The 18,666-nt window shown below is 41.5% G+C and overlaps 1 protein-coding gene across 3 annotated transcripts in view; it reads left to right on the top strand.

Moving 5' to 3' along the window:
• LOC118393050 (endophilin-B2-like) overlaps positions 1–18,032 on the top strand; it is a 36,648-nt gene extending 18,616 nt beyond the window's left edge. For 2 of the 3 annotated variants that reach the window (XM_035785271.2, XM_052461390.1), the window contains 9 exons: positions 1,595–1,728; positions 1,952–2,044; positions 6,674–6,736; positions 7,166–7,189; positions 7,395–7,484; positions 8,192–8,292; positions 8,456–8,470; positions 8,610–8,811; positions 16,784–18,032. In XM_035785271.2, coding sequence (XP_035641164.1) covers positions 1,595–1,728; positions 1,952–2,044; positions 6,674–6,736; positions 7,166–7,189; positions 7,395–7,484; positions 8,192–8,292; positions 8,456–8,470; positions 8,610–8,811; positions 16,784–16,891 — 830 coding nt within the window. In that variant the 3' untranslated portion in view covers positions 16,892–18,032. The remainder of the gene's footprint in view (positions 1–1,594; positions 1,729–1,951; positions 2,045–6,673; positions 6,737–7,165; positions 7,190–7,394; positions 7,485–8,191; positions 8,293–8,455; positions 8,471–8,609; positions 8,812–16,783) is intronic. The other variant, XM_035785272.2, reaches the window with a different exon arrangement.
• The last annotated feature ends 634 nt before the right edge of the window (positions 18,033–18,666 follow it).

Genomic DNA, 18,666 nt, shown 5'->3' with positions numbered 1-18,666 from the left:
ATTTGCGCCTTACGAATTGTGGATGTTAGTTCTCAAATCGAAATGTGCTGTCAATGTGCTATGTAGATATCAATAATAAGTGATATCCGTATTGCTGTAGACTACAATACTTCTGTCATCCTTACCTCCAAGCGTTCATTCAAGTTGGATAAACTTTGGATGCCGACAGCAGTCGCACCATTGGAAGACAGCTTGGACTGTAGCCTACAAAAGCCTATTCCTGCTATTTTCCCGCGATCCATCAAACACATTTGGTGTGTCATCATAGTGGTCTCTGACTCGCTCAGGTGGAACAAATTTAAACTTGCGCCTTTTTTCAATGTTGGTTTGAATGTCATTGAGAACAGATGTGTCAAATATTTATTTTTTGCAAACATCCTTTCTGAATTTAAAAGTAATCCTTGAAGTAATCATCTAGTTTTTCAAAAGTATCTAATCCGGTTACAATATTTTTGGTGGTAACGGATTACAGTTACTGTTTTTTGTAATCCCTTACATGTATTCCGTTACTCCCCAAACCTGCCTACACTAAGCAAGTTACATTTATACGCTGTAATTCCCTCCTCATGAGAGAAACAGGCATGTTTTAGTGATTTTGAAATAATTTGATTTGTAATGAATTAATTTGTACACAGTAGCTAGGCATAAATGTCAGACATCTTTGGAACCGTGGAAGAGCAAGACATCAATCCCATTCTCTCCTCTCCTGCCATAGCAACTATTACTAGATGAACACTCCGTTGCTTTAATCAGGCCGTTAGTGGCCTGTTTCTCAGTGGTGGCTTTTAGTGATGCAGCCTTCCGTGTTGATGGGTGGAGAGCCACTATTTCAACATAGTTTTTCGAACAGCAAAGATGTGGAGAAAAACCTTTCCTCAGTATTAGAATGCGGTCTGTCCATGTTTGACACAGATTTGCATACTTCAAATTCTGCTAGTATAGGCCTTTTTGATGCTATAATCATTGCTCTGTGTTGTTATTCATTAGATATTCCCTTGAGGTCTGTAATGTAGTCTTTTACATCTGGGGAAACACCAATGTTAAAATGTTGAATTTTGAGTTTTGTTGTTTTGGTAAAAGTCATGTCAAGAATGTCACCGTGTCTAGAGGTTCTGTCAGTGTGGCCCTCTCCCTCTCTTTGCAGGTATATTGTAGTTGGCCAAGGTTCTCCCACACTCTCCCACACTCTATCTCAGCTGCAGTGCATTCATTATTGATGCACTGGGTGTTGCTATCTAGATGGAGCTCTGAATCTACACTACTACACCTAAACAGCAGGCTTTGTGGGGTAGGCTCATCAGGGCATTGATAGACAGTTGGTGAAGGGGCGTTTGTGCCATAGATTACTGGGATGGGAATAGCCTAAATGTTTGTTACAGGTTGTATTGAGCTACCATGTCCTATTGGTCTAGACTTTGTCTGTTTGTATTCTTCTGATAAGTAATATGTCATTCCTCTGATAAGTACGTCTTCTGATAAGTAATGTCATTCATAGTTAATAAGTCACTGCTAGGCCTATATTTCACATATATTGTGTGTGTGTGTGTGTGTGTGTGTGTGTGTGTGTGTGTGTCTGCTGCTGCTGCTGCTGTAGGTAGCACTCTGATCAAAGTAGGTGATTGTGAGAGGAGACTGGGCAGTGTACAGAGGGAGTTCCTACAGACCTCTGCTATCGGCTTCCTCACCCCACTCAGGAACTTTCTGGAAGGAGACTGGAGGACCATCTCAGTGAGTCTGGCTATCTGGCCTCAGAGGGACATCTTGGGATTGCATGCAGACCAGTGTGTAGACCAGGATTTAATACAATGCTAATCAACACCTTGGGGTTTAGTTTTCTACTTGTTCCTATATGGATGTAGCAGAGTTTTAGGACCTAGCCAACTTAACCCCACACATACAGGCTACATTTATGTTGTGCAGAGAGTTGCTGATCTTCTCCTCCCTGTCTCAGAAAGAGAGGCGTCTCCTGGAGAACCGCAGACTGGACCTGGACTCTTGTAAAGCACGGCTGAAGAAAGCCAAATTAGCAGAGTCCAAGGCTGCGGTGAGTATACCCTCCTCTCCCTGTTCCCCTTTAGCTGCATCATGTAGCTATGAGTCTACCCTCTTCCTGTTCCAGTTCAGCTGCATCATTTAGCCAGGCTCCAATTCAGCGTGAACTGCTACTGCTAACTAACATCTATCTCTGTTCTAATTATGTTCACAGTGTGAGGGAGAAGTGAGTATTAGTGTAAAATATTGTCCACTTTGGTTATTCCCCCCTTTTCTTTCTGACATGCTCTGCCCATTTTGTCATTGGCACTTTGAAATCCAGTTGAACGCATGTGAGAAGCCAAGAGAGCGAGAGAAGACTTTCACGTTCTTTTGAAAGTGAAAGAAAGGATCTTGTGGCATGGTACACTGGAGCAAACCCATATATGACCCTAGAGCAGTGGTATTCAAACTTTTTCAGCAGGGACCCCATTTTTTTTACCATCAGAATTTCTGGGGACCCCACCTCAAATGTAATGACACAATCATAAAATTCAGATTTTTACATCTGTGTGGTGTGTGTGTGCCGTGCCTTCGGAAAGTTACAGCCTTAATCTTAAATGGATTAAAATAAAATATTTTCCTCATCAATCTACACACAATACCCCATAATGACAAAGGAAAAACAGCTCATTTAGAAAAAATGAACAGAAATACCTTATTTACACTAGTATTCAGACCCTTTGCTATGAGACTCGAAATTAAGCTCCATTGCATCCTGTTTCCATTGATAATCCCTGAGAGGTTGCTACATCTTGATTGGAGTCTGTGATTTGGTAAGGCAAGTCAGCAAAAACGTGTCTCAAGGGAATTGTCCGTAGAGCTCCGAGACATTAGTTCAAAGGCACGGATCTGGGGAAGGGTACCAAAACATTTCCCACAGCATTGAAGGTCCACAAGAACACAGTGGCCTCCATCATTCTTAAATGGAAGAAGTTTGTAACCACCAAGACTTCCTTGAGTTGGCCACCCTGCCAAACTGAGCAATCAGGGGAGAAGGGCCTTGGGTAGGGAGGTGACCAAGAACCCAATGGTCACTGACAGAGCTCCAGAGTTCCTCTTTGGAGATGGGAGAACCTTCCAGAAGGACAACTCCACAAATCAGGCCTTCATGGTAGAGTGGCCAGATGAAAGCCACTCCTCAGTAAAAGGCACACGACAGTCCGCTTGGAGTGTGCTGTAAGGCACCTAAAGGACTCTCAGACCATGAGAAATAAGATTATCTGGGCTGATGAAGCATGGTGGTGGCAGCATCATGCTGTGGGGATGTTTTTCAGCGGCAGGGACTAGGAGCCTAGTCAGGATTGAGGCAAAATACTAAGAGATCCTTGATGAAAACCTGCTCAGGACTGGGGCAAAGGTTCACCTTCCAACAAGACAATGATCCTTAACATACAGCCAAGACAACACAGGAATGACTTCGGGACAAGTCTCTGAATGTCCTTGTGGCCCAGCCAGAGCCCGGATGTGAACCCGATCGAGCAACGCTCCCCATCTAACCTGACAGAGCTTGAGAGGATCTGCAGAGAAGAATGGCAGAAACTCCCCAAATACAGGTGTGCCAAGCTTGTAGCGTCATACCCAAGAAGACTTGAGGCTGTAATCGCTGTCTAAGGTGCTTTAACAAAGTATTGAGTAAAGGGTCTGAATACTTTCAGTACTGACTGCATACATACATATTTTTTTTGTTTAAATATTTTTTTAACCTTTTATTTAACCAGGCAAGTCAGTTAAGAACAAATTCTTATTTTCAATGACAACCCACTGTTCCTAGGCCAACCGCCTGATCAGGGTCAGAACGACAGATTTTTACCTTGTCAGCTCGGGGATTTAAACTTGCAACCTTTCGGTTACTAGTCCAACGCTCTAACCACTAGGCTACCCTACATGCATACAGTTGAAGTCGGAAGTTTGCATACACTTAGGTTGGAGTTATTAAAACTCATTTTTCAACCACGCCACAAATTTCGTGTTACTATAGTTTTGACAAGTCGGTTAGGACATTTACTTTGCATGACACAAGTTATTTTTCCAACAATTGTTGACAGAGATTATTTCACTTACAATTCACTGTATCACAATTCCAGTGGGTCAGAAGTTTACATACAATACGTTGACTGTGCCTTTAAACAAAGATCATACATTTTGGAGAAATGTCCTCTGGGCTGATGAAACAAAAATACAACTGTTTGGCCATAATGACCATTGTTATGTTTGGAGGAAAAAGGGAGAGGCTTGCAAGCTGAAAATACTATCCCAACTGTGAATCACAGGGGTGGCAGCATCATGTTGTGGGAGTGCTTTGCTGCAGGAGGGACTGGTGCACTTCACAAAATATAAAGTATCATGACGAAGGAAAATTGTGGATATATTGAAGCATCATCTCAAGACATCAGTCAGGAAGATAAAGCTTTGTCGCAAATTGGTCTTCCAAATGGACAATGACCCCAAGCATACTTCCAAAGTTGTGGCAAAATGGCTTACGGACAACAAAGTCAAGGTATTGGAGTGGCCATCACAAAGCTGTGACCTCAATCCCATAGAACATTTGTGGGCAGAACTGAAAAAGAGTGTGCGAGCAAGGAGGCCTACAACCTGACTCAGTTACACCAGCTCTGTCAGGAGGAATGAGCCAAAATGCACCCAACTTATTGTGGGAAGCTTGTGGAAGGCTACCCAAAACATTTTATTCAAGTTAAACAATTTAAAGGCAATCGTACCAAATACTAATTGAGTGTATGTAAACTTCTGACCCACTGGGAATATGATGAATGAAATAAAAGCTGAAATAAATCATTCTTTCTACTATTATTCTGACATTTCACATTCTTAAAATAAAGTGGTGTTCCTAACTGACCTAAGACAGGGAATATTTACTAGCATTAAATGTCAGGAATTGTAAAAAACTGAGTTTAAATGTATTTGTCTACGGTGTATGTTAACTTCCAATTTCACTATATATACATACACACATATTGGGGGAACCCACTGCAGTTCCCAGTGGGGTTGCAACCTCGACTTTGAATACTACTGCCCTAGAGACAGCACAACTGAGTAGTACACAAAATCATTTGTAAAATGGAACAGAAGTGTCTTTTAAATTGGACCAGTGTATGGGTGCAACGTGACTAACTGCATCCAATTACCAAGTTCATCCTCCTATTAAATCACAAAGGGCTTTTTGAGACCAGTAGTGAGAGGAATGGTGAGTACAGATGACTTGGTTTAAAAGTTCTGATTGGTAACATGCTTGCCCAATCATACCATGTCCAGTGAATGTCTACCTCCACATCACATTCCCAGCTCCCACTCTCAGTGAGAGCATTTGAAATGTTAAGATGTATGGCTGTTTTTTTTCCTTCAGGTCAAAGATCTAATTTGATACGGTATGTTTTCTTGATAGCATGATTAAATAAACCGATATACAGAACTCCGTAAACACATTTTATTTTGATTGTAGACTAATTTCAAATCAGACCTTTGAAACCTGTATGCATGGTGATTGCCACATGAAGGCATGCACATTTTTCAAAATATGTTTGTTTAGAGTACTTATTTATTTCCTGCAAAATATTTGTATTTTAGAAGTACTTAAATTACATTAGGATTTGGCCAGCCCAATGTAATGATTAGGAAGTCAATTGAGAGTAATTTACTGTTTTCAATTAGATAGATGTATTGCCCTCTGAAAAGGAAATTATTTTCCACAGACCTCAACATTTTACAGAAACTGTACATAAAAGATCAAACCAACTTATCACCCAGTCCCAGACATAACATTCACAGTTTCTTCTTCCATGCTCCATATATGATAGATTAACCTCAGTGACCAGACGACCGGAACTATTCTCCAGGTATACTGTAGGCTACACATTCTATAGGCTACTGCACACATATTTGTTTTAAATCCAGCACCTGGTTTGTTTGGGGATAGAATGAGATGATGGCTATGACAATGACAGGCTGTGTACACATCTCTCATGCTGCTGTGTTTATTTACACATGCTGCATGGTCATCGTCCTTCTAGTCTAACACGCCTTGGGACTCCAGGCAGTAGATGTGCAGCACAGGAGGTTGATGGCAACTTAATTGGGGAGGATGAGCTTGTGGTAATGACTGGAGCAGAATAAGTGGAAACCATGTGTTTGATTTAATTCGCTCCGTTGCAGCCATTTATGAACAGTCCTCTCCACAGCAGCGTTCACTGATATGAGGGTGAAGAAAGATATTTGTACCATTCCAGGGCCATTTTACTCACATATGTGCCTAAATATGTTGCTTTGGGACCTGGAATGTTTATATTGGAACACCAGTGTGCCTAGAAAAAGTAAGGATTTTAGCTTTAATATCTGAAATATTTTTCATTGTGCTCCTACATTTCTTTGTATGCACATACATTTTTCAACTTAGGCGAGCACACGTGCTCCTTGTAAAAAAGGTCAGCGTAGAGCTCTGCAGTCTTTGATTGGCCAGTGCTCGCAGAACAGACGTCTCATATCATCAAGATAATAACAAAAGGTTTAGTTTTTGCTATGTGTGCGTCCCTGTCACATTACTCTCTACTTTTGGTTTTGTTTGTCCTTTTGTGTTTGTTTGGTGCACACCATACTGTATGTGTAAACTGCTCTGCTGTGTCTGTAGGCTGTGCCTGATTTTCAGGAAACCAGGCCCAGAAATTATGTCCTCTCTGCCAGTGCATCTGCGGTAAGGAGCTTAAACAGCCAGTCCACTCTACACTAACACTGTACATGTAGCCTACTGTCACTTTACAAATTCTATGGTATTTCTTCATATCACCAGATTGTTTCCGGCATAGTAATATAGTAATCCATTATCTATGTGGTACTTGACTTATCACAGACAACAGTCTAATTTCCCAGGCACAATGACCAAAAGTAGGGCAAAGAAAGCACTTCAAAGGTGTTATACTTCAATTGATCCAAATAAAATGAACTCTGAATGCAGGACCAAAACATTTGGAATATGCTTTCTTTTGAATGCACCCCTGGGTTGAAAATCTATTTCTTTACTGTCATCAGTCTCAATCCAATCTAAGAATGTGTGTGTCTCCCCTGTGATGTCATCAGAATGTGTGTCTCACTCCCCCTCTCTTGTTGCCCTGCTGCTTTTCAGCTCTGGAGCGAGGAGGTGGACAAAGTGAGTATGATGTGTTTGGACACCCTCCTGTACTGTATAAATAAGTAATATCTTTGCTCCTAGTGAGCTTTGTTTCTAGGTAAAGTGTCTCTCTTTTCACAAGTTATCACCTTCAGAATTCACAAGAACAAAACAGCTGATAATGGAAAATGGGGGCTGTAGTATTACATGATACCGCTCTCTGTTTGTTTTGGTTGTTCTGTAGGCAGAACATGAGCTTCGAGTGGCACAGACCGAGTTTGACAGACAGGCAGAGGTCACACGGCTCCTGTTGGAGGGCATCAGCAGTACACACGTGAGTCATGAGGTCAAACTTGTAGAGTGGACCAACATGACCACTACACATGGCCACTCTCTTCAGCATATGCACTGTTTACCAGGTAATAAGTTAGGGATAATCAATAAGGGGCTCTATGGAAAATAATGAACGATGTGGAAGGTGTGTTAGTGCGGCGTGGACTGACCTTCCACAGAGTTTCATTATTTTCCAGAAAATGCATAGAGCCCCGAGTTGATTATCCCTTTATACCATCATTTAACACATTTGCAGCAACATTTTTTTAAATTTGCAGGTAGAAATGTGTTCAACATCCACTAAAGTAGGTAGCAAGGTACTAGATAGCTACAGTAGTTGCCTTGGCAACCAAACATACTTACTGGTTTTTGCTAACCAAACAATCAGTCCTATCTTGTTATTATGAATTAATAACATATTGAAAATCAAATTCAACCGTGTCAATAATGTTTTCAATTCAACTTTTGCCTTCAAAAGCAGCTCAAACATAGAACATGTAAGAATGAACTATAGCTATTGAATTCTACTGTACTGATATACCGTGCATTATAGGGAAATGATGCATGCACCAGAATGCACTTCAAGCCAATGAGAAACGAGTATTCAACAATGCCATGGTATAAACTGTTTTAATATGGTGGGGACAGGGTATGTTGAGGGGGACCAAGTAACAACTGTGTTATGTGTTTTGGGTATGTTGTCTGTAGGTGAACCACCTGCGCTGCCTGCATGAGTTTGTGGAGGCACAGACAGCCTATTACAAGCAGTGTCACCTGCACATGCAGGACCTGCAGAAAGAGCTGGACAGGTGAGGACTGGCTCTGGGTAGATGCACAACTTTATATTGGACATACTAGCATACTTAGCTGGGCTGTCTAGATCTGGCTTTGATTTGCTGCAGTGTTTGCTATTGAAATGGATGTAAGCTGTTTATCAATGACCATCTCCACTATTATCTCTTATGCTCTCAGTTCCAATGGAGATGTGTAAGTAACATTTGATGACAATTACAGTTGAACTCACCATTACTCAACATATTTTTGTTAACTGTTAGTAAAGTCTGATTATTCCCCAGGGAATGTGCTGTGTACCTTATGAATGTCTTCATTCCCTAAACCTCTGCAGGTTTCCCAATGCGTTTGCTGGTAACCCAGGCCACTCCATGGCCTCCGGTGGCTCTTCTCCCCTGGACCCTGCCAGCGCTGTGGAGACAGACACGCTGAAGATCGAGGAGGTGCAGGCCCCTGCCACAGGCACACGCAAGGCCAAGGTCCTGTACGACTATGACGCTGCCGACACCAGTGAGCTATCCCTACTGGCTGACGAGGTGAGCACACAAACACACACACAGAATTCTACCTGCACACCCGTCATTAGTTGAATCGGGTGTATCCGTGCAGTGCTATAATATGTGGTATGGTGGGCAGGAAACGGCCTACAGTCTTGAAACAGCTAGGACTAGATGGAATATACAAGATAGTGCTATTTTGTGTTTTTTTGTATTTAACTTATTCTGTACATAATGTTTCTGCCACTGTCTCTTATGACCGAAAATAGCTTCTGGATATAAGAACAGCAATTACTCACCTCGAACTGGACAAAGATTTTTTTCTTTAACCTCTAGTGACACCGCATCCCGTGAACGGGACCGTTGTCATCATCTGACACTAATTAGCATAATGCAACGGACAAATATTCCTATTCATAAAAATCACAAATGAAATATATTGAGACACAGGATAGCCTTTTGTTAATCACACTGTCATCTCAGATTTTCAAAATATGCTTTGCAGCCAAAGCTAGACAAGCATTTGTGTAAGTTTATCGATAGCCGAGCATAGCATTTTGTCCAGCTAGCAGCAGGTAACTTGGTCACGGAAATCAGAAAAGCAATCAAATTAAATTGTTTACCTTTGAGCTTCGGATGTTTTCACTCACGAGACTCCCAGTTAGATAGCAGATGTTCCTTTTTACAAAAAATATTATTTTTGTAGGCGAAATAGCTCCGTTTGTTCTTCACGTTTGGCTGAGAAATCGCCTGGAAATTGCAGTCACGAAAACGGCGAAAAATGTTCCAAATTAGCTACATAATATTGACAGAAACATGGCAAATGTTGTTTATAATCAATCCTCAAGGTGTTTTTCAAATATCTATTTGATAATATATCAACCGGGACTGGTGGCTTCTTAGTAGGATAGAGAGAAACAATGGCCGCATTTGTCCTTTACGCACCAAACACTCTGAGAGACTTCAGCTGACCACTGACGCAATGTTGACGTTCAGGCTCATTTTTCAAAATAAAAGCCTGAAACTATGTATTGTGACACTAGACACATTAGGGAAGCCATAGAAAAAGTAATCTGGTTGATAGCCCATTCACTGCTCAATAGGGACGTATAGGAACACAGAGCCTTCTAAATAAGAGTCCCTTCCTGTTTGGATTTTTCTCAGGCTTTCGCCTGCAACATCAGTTCTCTTATACTCACAGACAATATTTTTACATTTTTGGAAACTTTAGTGTTTTTCTATCCTAAGCCTAATTATATGCATATTCTAGCATCTTGTCCTGACAAAATATCCCGTTTACTACGGGAATGTTATTTTTCCAAAAATGAAAATACTTCCCCCTAATCACAAAAGGTTAATGAGTCGAACGCAAAGGATTTACTGCTGATACCAGGCCTAAATCCCCGTAATTCGCATGAAGAGGAGATGCCGATACAGGGGACGCAGTTCCGGGTGCCTTGTGAGAAATCGTCGGCAAGTGAGTAACCCGTCTCTATCATCCGTCCAATCATTGGAGAATAAACTGGATGTGCTCCGTTTGAGACTATCCTACCGGGACATTAAAAATGCTAATATCTTATGTTTCACCGAATCGTGGCTGAACGACGACATGGATAATATACAGTTGACTGGGTTTTCCATGCATCGGCAAGACGGAACGGCTACCCCCAGTAAGACGAGTGGTTTGTCAATAACAGCGTGATATCTCATGTTTAAGAAGTCTCAAGATTTTGCTCGCCTGAGGTAGACAACGTCATGATAAGCTGTAGACCACACTATTTACCAAGACAGTTTTCATCTATATTTTTCGTATCTGTCTATTTACTGGCACTGCCCGCACTCAACAAGCTGAATAAGGCCATAAGCAAACAAGAAAATGCTCATCCAGAGGCGACGCTCCTAGTGGCTGCGGACTTTAATGCAGAAAAACTTAAATCTGTTTAATATTAAACTCGTTTCTACAAGCATGTCACATGTTCAACTAGAGAGAAAAAACCTCTAGACCACCTTTACTCCACAAAGACTCATACAAAGCTCTCCCTCACCCTCCATTTGGCAAATCTGACTAATTCTATCCTCCTGATTCCTGTTTACAAGAAAAAAACTGAAGCAGGAAGTACCATTGGCTCACTCAATATGGAAGTGGTCAGATGACGCAGATGCTAAGCTACAGGACTGTTTTGCTAGCACAGCCTGAAATATGTTCAGGGATTCATCCGATGGCGTGAGGATTACACCACATCAGTCACTGGCTTCATCAATAAGTGCATTGATGACGTCGTCCCCACAGTGCCCATACGTACTAGAGGTCGACCGACTACGATTTTTCAACGCCGATACCGATTGTTGGAGGACAAAAAAAGCTGATACCGATTAATCTAACGATTTTTAAAATGTATATATACAGTGGGGCGAAAAAGTATTTAGTCAGCCACCAATTGTGCAAGTTCTCCCACTTAAAAAGATGAGGCCTGTAATTTTCATCATATGTACACTTACACTATGACAGACAAAATGAGAAAAAAAATCCAGAAAATCACATTGTCTGATTTTTAATGAATTTATTTGCAAATTATGGTGGAAAATAAGTATTTGGTCAATACTTTATATAGCCTTTGTTGGCAATGACAAACGTTTTCTGTAAGTCTTCACACACTGTTGCTGGTATTTTGGCCCATTCCTCCATGCAGATCTCCTCTAGAGCAGTGATGTTTTGGGGCTGTTGCTGGGCAACAGACTTTCAACTCCCTCCAAAGATTTTCTATGGGGTTGAGATCTGGAGACTGGCTAGGCCACTCCAGGACCTTGAAGTGCTTCTTACGAAGCCACTCCTTCGTTGACCGGGTGGTGTGTTTTGGATCATTGTCATGCTGAAAGACCCAGCCACGTTTCATCTTCAATGCCTTTGCTGATGGTAGGAGGTTTTCACTCAAAATCCCATGATACATGGCCCCATTCTTTCCTCTACACGGATCAGTCGTCCTGGTCCCTTTGCAGAAAAACAGCCCAAAGCATGATGTTTCCACCCCCATGCTTCACAGTAGGTATGGTGTTCTTTGGATGCAACTCAGCATTCTTTGTCCTCCAAACACGACAAGTTGAGTTTTTACCAAAAAGTTCTATTTTGGTTTCATCTGACCATATGACATTCTCCCAATCTTCTTCTGGATCATCCAAATGCTCTCTAGCAAACTTCAGATGGGCCTGGACATGTACTGGCTTAAGCAGGGGGACACGTCTGGCACTGCAGGATTTGAGTCCCTGGCGGCGTGGTGTGTTACTGATGGTAGGCTTTGTTACTTTGGTCCCAGCTCTCTGCAGGTCATTCACTAGGTCCCCCCGTGTGGTTCTGGGATTTTTTGTGATAATTTTGACCCCACGGGGTGAGAGCTTGCGTGGAACCCCAGATCGAGTGAGATTATCAGTGGTCTTGTATGTCTTCCATTTCCTAATAATTGCTCCCACAGGTGATTTCTTCAAACCAAGCTGCTTACCTATTGCAGATTCAGTCTTCCCAGCCTGGTGCAAGTCTACAATTTTGTTTCTGGTGTCCTTTGACAGCTCTTTGCTCTTAGCCATAGTGGAGTTTGGAGTGTGACTGTTTGAGGTTGTGGACAGGTGTCTTTTATACTGATAACAAGTTCAAACAGGTGCCATTAATACAGGTATCGAGTGGAGGACAGAGGAGCCTCTTAAAGAAGAAGTTACAGGTCTGTGAGAGCCAGAAATCTTGCTTGTTTGTAGGTGACCAAATACTTATTTTCCACCATAATTTGCAAATAAATTCATAAAAAATTCTACAATGTGATTTTCTGGATTTTTTTTCTAATTTTGTCTGTCATAGTTGAAGTGTATCTATGATAAACTACAGGCCTCATCTTTTTAAGTGGGAGAACTTTCACAATTGGTGGCTGACTAAATACTTTTTTGCCCCACTGTATATACAATTTTTTTGTAATAATGACAATTGCAACAATACTGAATGAACACTTATTTTAACTTAATATAATACATATTATGGGCTTTTGGATGGGTGTTCTTAAGGTGATTCCACAGGTTGGTGGTATTTTTTGATTTAGCTGTTGCTGACCCCATGCTTACGTCTTTATCACAAATAGACACCTTGCTTTCCCTGGTGCCAATTCCATGTAATAGTCCCACACTGGTGCTCTGCTTTTCTCTGCCATCTGTAAAACACACACAGCTCTGAAGTGACAGCTTAGGAGACAAATACTCTCAAAAAATAAAGTTTAAGTTACCTGTGATGAATGTTGAAAACAAACTGTACTTTCTATATGCAGGAAATCCTATTTTAATAATGGACATGGTAAGAATTGACTACCAAAGTGCGAGTCATAATTCCCATGACACCTAACAAAATCTGAAAAGCGGTTCCTTCATTCATTTATTCCATAGGATATTTTTAGATTCACTTAAAATAAGGTCTGTTTCATGTAGGCTTACACCACCTTGCCAATTTTATAACTCAAATCAAAATGTATTTGTCACATACACATGGTTAGCAGATGTTAATGCGAGTGTAGCGAAATGCTTGTGCTTCTAGTTCCGACAATGCAGTGATAACCAACAAGTAATCTAACTAACAATTCCAAAACTACTGTCTTATACACAGTGTAAGGGGATAAAGAATATGTACATAAGGATATATGAATGAGTGATGGTACAGGGCAGCATACAGTAGATGGTATTGAGTACAGTATATACATATGAGATGAGTATGTAGACAAAGTAAACAAAGTGGCATAGTTAAAGTGGCTAGTGATACATGTATTACATAAGGATGCAGTCGATGATATAGAGTACAGTATATACGTATGCATATGAGATGAATAATGTAGGGTAAGTAACAATATATAAGGTAGCATTGTTTTAAAGTGGCTAGTGATATATTTACATTTCCCATCAATTCCCATTATTAAAGTGGCTGGAGTTGGGTCAGTGTCAATGACAGTGTGTTGGCAGCAGCCACTCAATGTTAGTGGTGGCTGTTTAAGTCTGATGGCCTTGAGATAGAAGCTGTTTTTCAGTCTCTCGGTCCCAGCTTTGATGCACCTGTACTGACCTCGCCTTCTGGATGATAGCGGGGTGAACAGGCAGTGGCTCGGGTGGTTGATGTCCTTGATGATCTTCATGGCCTTCCTGTAACATCGGGTGGTGTAGGTGTCCTGGAGGGCAGGTAGTTTGCCCCCGGTGATGCGTTGTGCAGACCTCACTACCCTCTGGAGAGCCTTACGGTTGAGGGCGGAGCAGTTGCCGTACCAGGTGGTGATACAGCCCGCCAGGATGCTCTCGATTGTGCATCTGTAGAAATTTGAGTGCTTTTAGTGACGAGCCGAATTTCTTCAGCCTCCTGAGGTTGAAGAGGCGCTGCTGCGCCTTCTTCACGACGCTGTCAGTGTGAGTGGACCAATTCAGTTTGTCTGTGATGTGTATGCCGAGGAACTTAAAACTTGCTACCCTCTCCACTACTGTTCCATCGATGTGGATAGGGGGGTGTTCCCTCTGCTGTTTCCTGAAGTCCACAATCATCTCCTTAGTTTTGTTGACACCACACTCCGAGGGCCCTCACCTCCTCCCTGTAGGCCGTCTCGTCGTTGTTGGTAATCAAGCCTACCACTGTTGTGTCGTCCGCAAACTTGATGATTGAGTTGGAGGCGTGCGTGGCCACGCAGTCGTGGGTGAACAGGGAGTACAGGAGAGGGCTCAGAACGCACCCTTGTGGGGCCCCCGTGTTGAGGATCAGCGGGGAGGAGATGTTGTTGCCTACCCTCACCACCTGGGGGGCGGCCCGTCAGGAAGTCCAGTACCCAGTTGCACAGGGCGGGGTCGAGACCCAGGGTCTCGAGCTTGATGACGAGCTTGGAGGGTACTATGGTGTTGAATGCCGAGCTGTAGTCGATGAACAGCATTCTCACATAGGTATTCCTCTTGTCCAGGTGGGTTAGGGCAGTGTGCAGTGTGGTTGAGATTGCATCGTCTGTGGACCTATTTGGGCGGTAAGCAAATTGGAGTGGGTCAAGGGTGTCAGGTAGGGTGGAGGTGATATGGTCCTTGACTAGTCTCTCAAAGCACTTCATGATGACTGAAGTGAGTGCTACGGGGCGGTAGTCGTTTAGCTCAGTTACCTTAGCCTTCTTGGGAACAGGAACAATGGTGGCCCTCTTGAAGCATGTGGGAACAGCAGACTGGTATAAGGATTGATTGAATATGTCCGTAAACACACTGGCCAGCTGGTCTGCGCATGCTCTGAGGGCGCGGCTGGGGATGCCGTCTGGGCCTGCAGCCTTGCGAGGGTTAACACGTTTAAATGTCTTACTCACCTCGGCTGCAGTGAAGGAGAGACCGCATGTTTTCGTTGCAGGCCGTGTCAGTGGCACTGTATTGTCCTCAAAGCGGGCAAAAAAGTTATTTAGTCTGCCTGGGAGCAAGACATCCTGGTCCGTGACTGGGCTGGGTTTCTTCTTGTAATCCGTGATTGACTGTAGACCCTGCCACATGCCTCTTGTGTCTGAGCCGTTGAATTGAGATTCTACTTTGTCTCTGTACTGACGCTTAGCTTGTTTAATAGCCTTGCGGAGGGAATAGCTGCACTGTTTGTATTCGGTCATGTTACCAGACAACTTGCCCTTATTAAAAGCATCAATACTGATCAATATTTGCTAAATATAAGCGAAGATCTTTTTTTTTTTGTAGAGTGGATTTATGAAAATATTTTGACAAACGTTACCTTATCCTAGTGAGATTTACACGGGTCTCAAAACGCCGAGGCGGTTTAAGCCTGAACGAAACAGACCTTATTTGAAGTAGATCAAGACATTCTCTATGGAAGACATGAATGGTAAAATAACGAAGGAACCCCTTTCAAGTTCAGTCGCAAGTTATTATAGGAATTATAACGCGTCAACTATTTCTCTCTAAACCATATACCTTTGACTATTACGAGCCTGCTGCTGCCTACCACCCCTCAGTCAGACTGCTCTATTAAATATCAAATCATAGACTTAACTATAATAAACTCACAGAAATACGAGCCTTAGGTCAAATCTGGAAACTATCACCTCAAACCAAATGTTTATTTTATCTAATGGGTGGCATCCATGAGTCTAAATATTCCTTTTACATTGAAGGTTGTGCAATGTTATGTCATAATTACGTCAAATTCTGGCAAATTAGTTCAAAGAGCCAGGTGGCCCAAACTGTTGCATATACCCGGACTCTTCATGCAATGAACGAAAGAGAAATGACACAATTTCACCTGCTAACCTGGATTTATTTTAGCTAAATATGCAGGTTTAAAAATATATACTTGTGTATCGATTTTTAAGAAAGGCATTGATGTTTATGGTTAAGTACAGATTGGAGCAACGACAGTCGTTGATTGATTTGTTTTTTACAAGATAAGTTTAATGCTAGCTAGCAACTTACCTTGGCTTACTGCATTCGCGTAACAGGTAGGCTCCTCGTGAGGCAGGTGGTTAGTGCGTTGGACTAATTAACTGTAAGGCTGCAAGATTGGATCCCCCGAGCTGATAAGGTAAAAATCTGTTGTTCTGCCCTCTTCGTAGGTCGTCATTGAAAATAAGAATGTGTTCTTAATTGACTTGTCTAGTTAAATTAAGATTAAATAAAGGTGTAAAAAAATAATTAAATCAGCACCCAAAAATACCGATTTCCGATTATGAAAACTTGAACTCGGCCCTAATTAATCGGCCATTCCGATTAATTGGTCGACCTCTAGTACATACCCCAACCAGAAGCAAAGTATTACAGGCAACATCCACACTGAGCTAAAGGGTAGAGCTGCCGCTTTCAAGGAGCAGGACTTTATCCAGCTATGCACTCCGACAAACCATCAAACAAGTGTCAATACAGGACGAAGATTGAATGGCATCCATTCAATGACATTTTCAACCCATCCTTGACCAAGTCTACATTAGGAAGGTGTTCTTAATATTTTGTACACTCTGTGCATGTTATTTTCTTTTCCCAGCTAATCACAGTTTACACAGTGCCAGGCATGGACTCAGACTGGCTGGTGGGAGAGAGAGGGAACCAGAAAGGGAAAGTGCCTGTCACATACCTGGAGCTGCTCAGCTAAAGAAATAAATTGAAAGATGCACGCTTGCAACATTGCACTCACATGCCTTCAAACATGCTGACGTTGACAAATTCAACCAAACACACCCACATGCTGTACGCACACGGACCGCATTACATCATTGGTGAATATGAAGGCAAATGCACAACATTGAATACGGAGGAATAGTTACCATCACAACTCGGCCGAAAATTCTGAAATGTAAGATATTTACTTACTGAAATGCCCTGTATTATTCAGGCTTTGATGACCTTTGGTGACCTTTCACAGCTGTGGAAAAAGCTTCATACAGCCTGCCCACACACACTTGCACCTGTTTTAGACATATTTCCCAAATCCATTATTTTTATGTGGAACATTCCATACACCCTGTGCACCTCTCGTTAGTCCACATTCCTATATTGTCATTTTCCTGGACACCTCTACCACTACCTGGCACTGAAACATTTCATGGCCGTATGCCCTGCTTAGTGACTAACCAGAAATTGAAGCACTCATACAGCGCCGATTTGAAGCACTCCTAGTCTTTTACTAACTGCCTTAAAATAATGGGAGAGAGGCTGTGTCCATCTGCTATAACTCATAGAATGTATTGGACACACTGCAATGTTCACACTCCAGTTTGCCTGTTCGCTGAGGACACTTATTTTGAAGAGGACAAGCCAGATCTTACACAGAACATACATTTTGGCATGCAAAACTGTAACTTATTATTTAAGTATCTGTGGTGAGTTCTATTCCCATTTGTGTCCCTTTTTTTAGTTTGCTCTTTTTGCTGTTCTGTTTCTTTAACATGTCATTCATTATTCCTTCAGTTGTCTATGTTTTTAGTTGAAATGTTTGATCCGATGTTGTCTTTTCTGTGATAGTCTGTTACATGTGCTACTGGCAGGAGTTAGTCAGACTACTCTGCTCAATGCAAAGCCTCGGCCTTTCTTGTAATCAGAATTTGAATGCCTGTATATTTATTTCTCATAGACCTTTTGGTACCAAAGCAAACTTAAGTATGCATGCACTCTGTCATGGTTTGATGCTGTGACTGTTTTGCCCCTTTTCTGCCTTTTACTGTCAATGTATTTATTGTCTGTTCCCAAGCCATGCTGGGTGAATGCGTAGGATGTAATAAAAAATACGCTTTGGACACAGTCTAGTTTGTGTGGTTTGTCAGTTCAGGTTCTTAATCTAATATTCTGGTGTAGTAGTCTGTCGGATTGGAAGTAATCATTATTTATTAAATACATATTTTTTTCAAATTCAAACTTTGTCCATTCTATAACTCGTACTGGTAATTACAACATTTTCTATGACTACTTCATCAACATGTTCATGTGTATAAAGTATTTTAATCTGGCATGTTTGGCATTAATGTCATGATTTCATTTCAAATAAACAATTCAAGAAATATAGCTTAAACCCATTTTTTTTTTAAATATTTTATTTTTGCATTTTCCAATTAAGAACATTCAAAACAAAAGTGAAAAGATATTAGACAACGATAGGACAAAGTGACAGTAACAGACAAACGTAACAAATTATAGTTATATAAACATAACATTTAAAAAATATATTTAAAAAAAAAAAATAACGAGACATTGGATCACCTGCCGTAGGCTACATAATATACATTACGGGTGAATTATATATAGATTCAATCAATGAGATGTGGGGGGCGATTCTCCATAGAGTCAAAAGGTTGCCAAATTCTGTAAAATGTCTAACTTATTCCTCAAGCAGTAAGTGATTTTCTCCAAAGGGATACAACTATTAACTTCCGA

The sequence above is a fragment of the Oncorhynchus keta genome, chromosome 14, assembly GCF_023373465.1.
Source record: "Oncorhynchus keta strain PuntledgeMale-10-30-2019 chromosome 14, Oket_V2, whole genome shotgun sequence".
NCBI lineage: Eukaryota > Metazoa > Chordata > Actinopteri > Salmoniformes > Salmonidae > Oncorhynchus > Oncorhynchus keta.
This window is presented reverse-complemented; position numbering and strand designations above follow the sequence as displayed.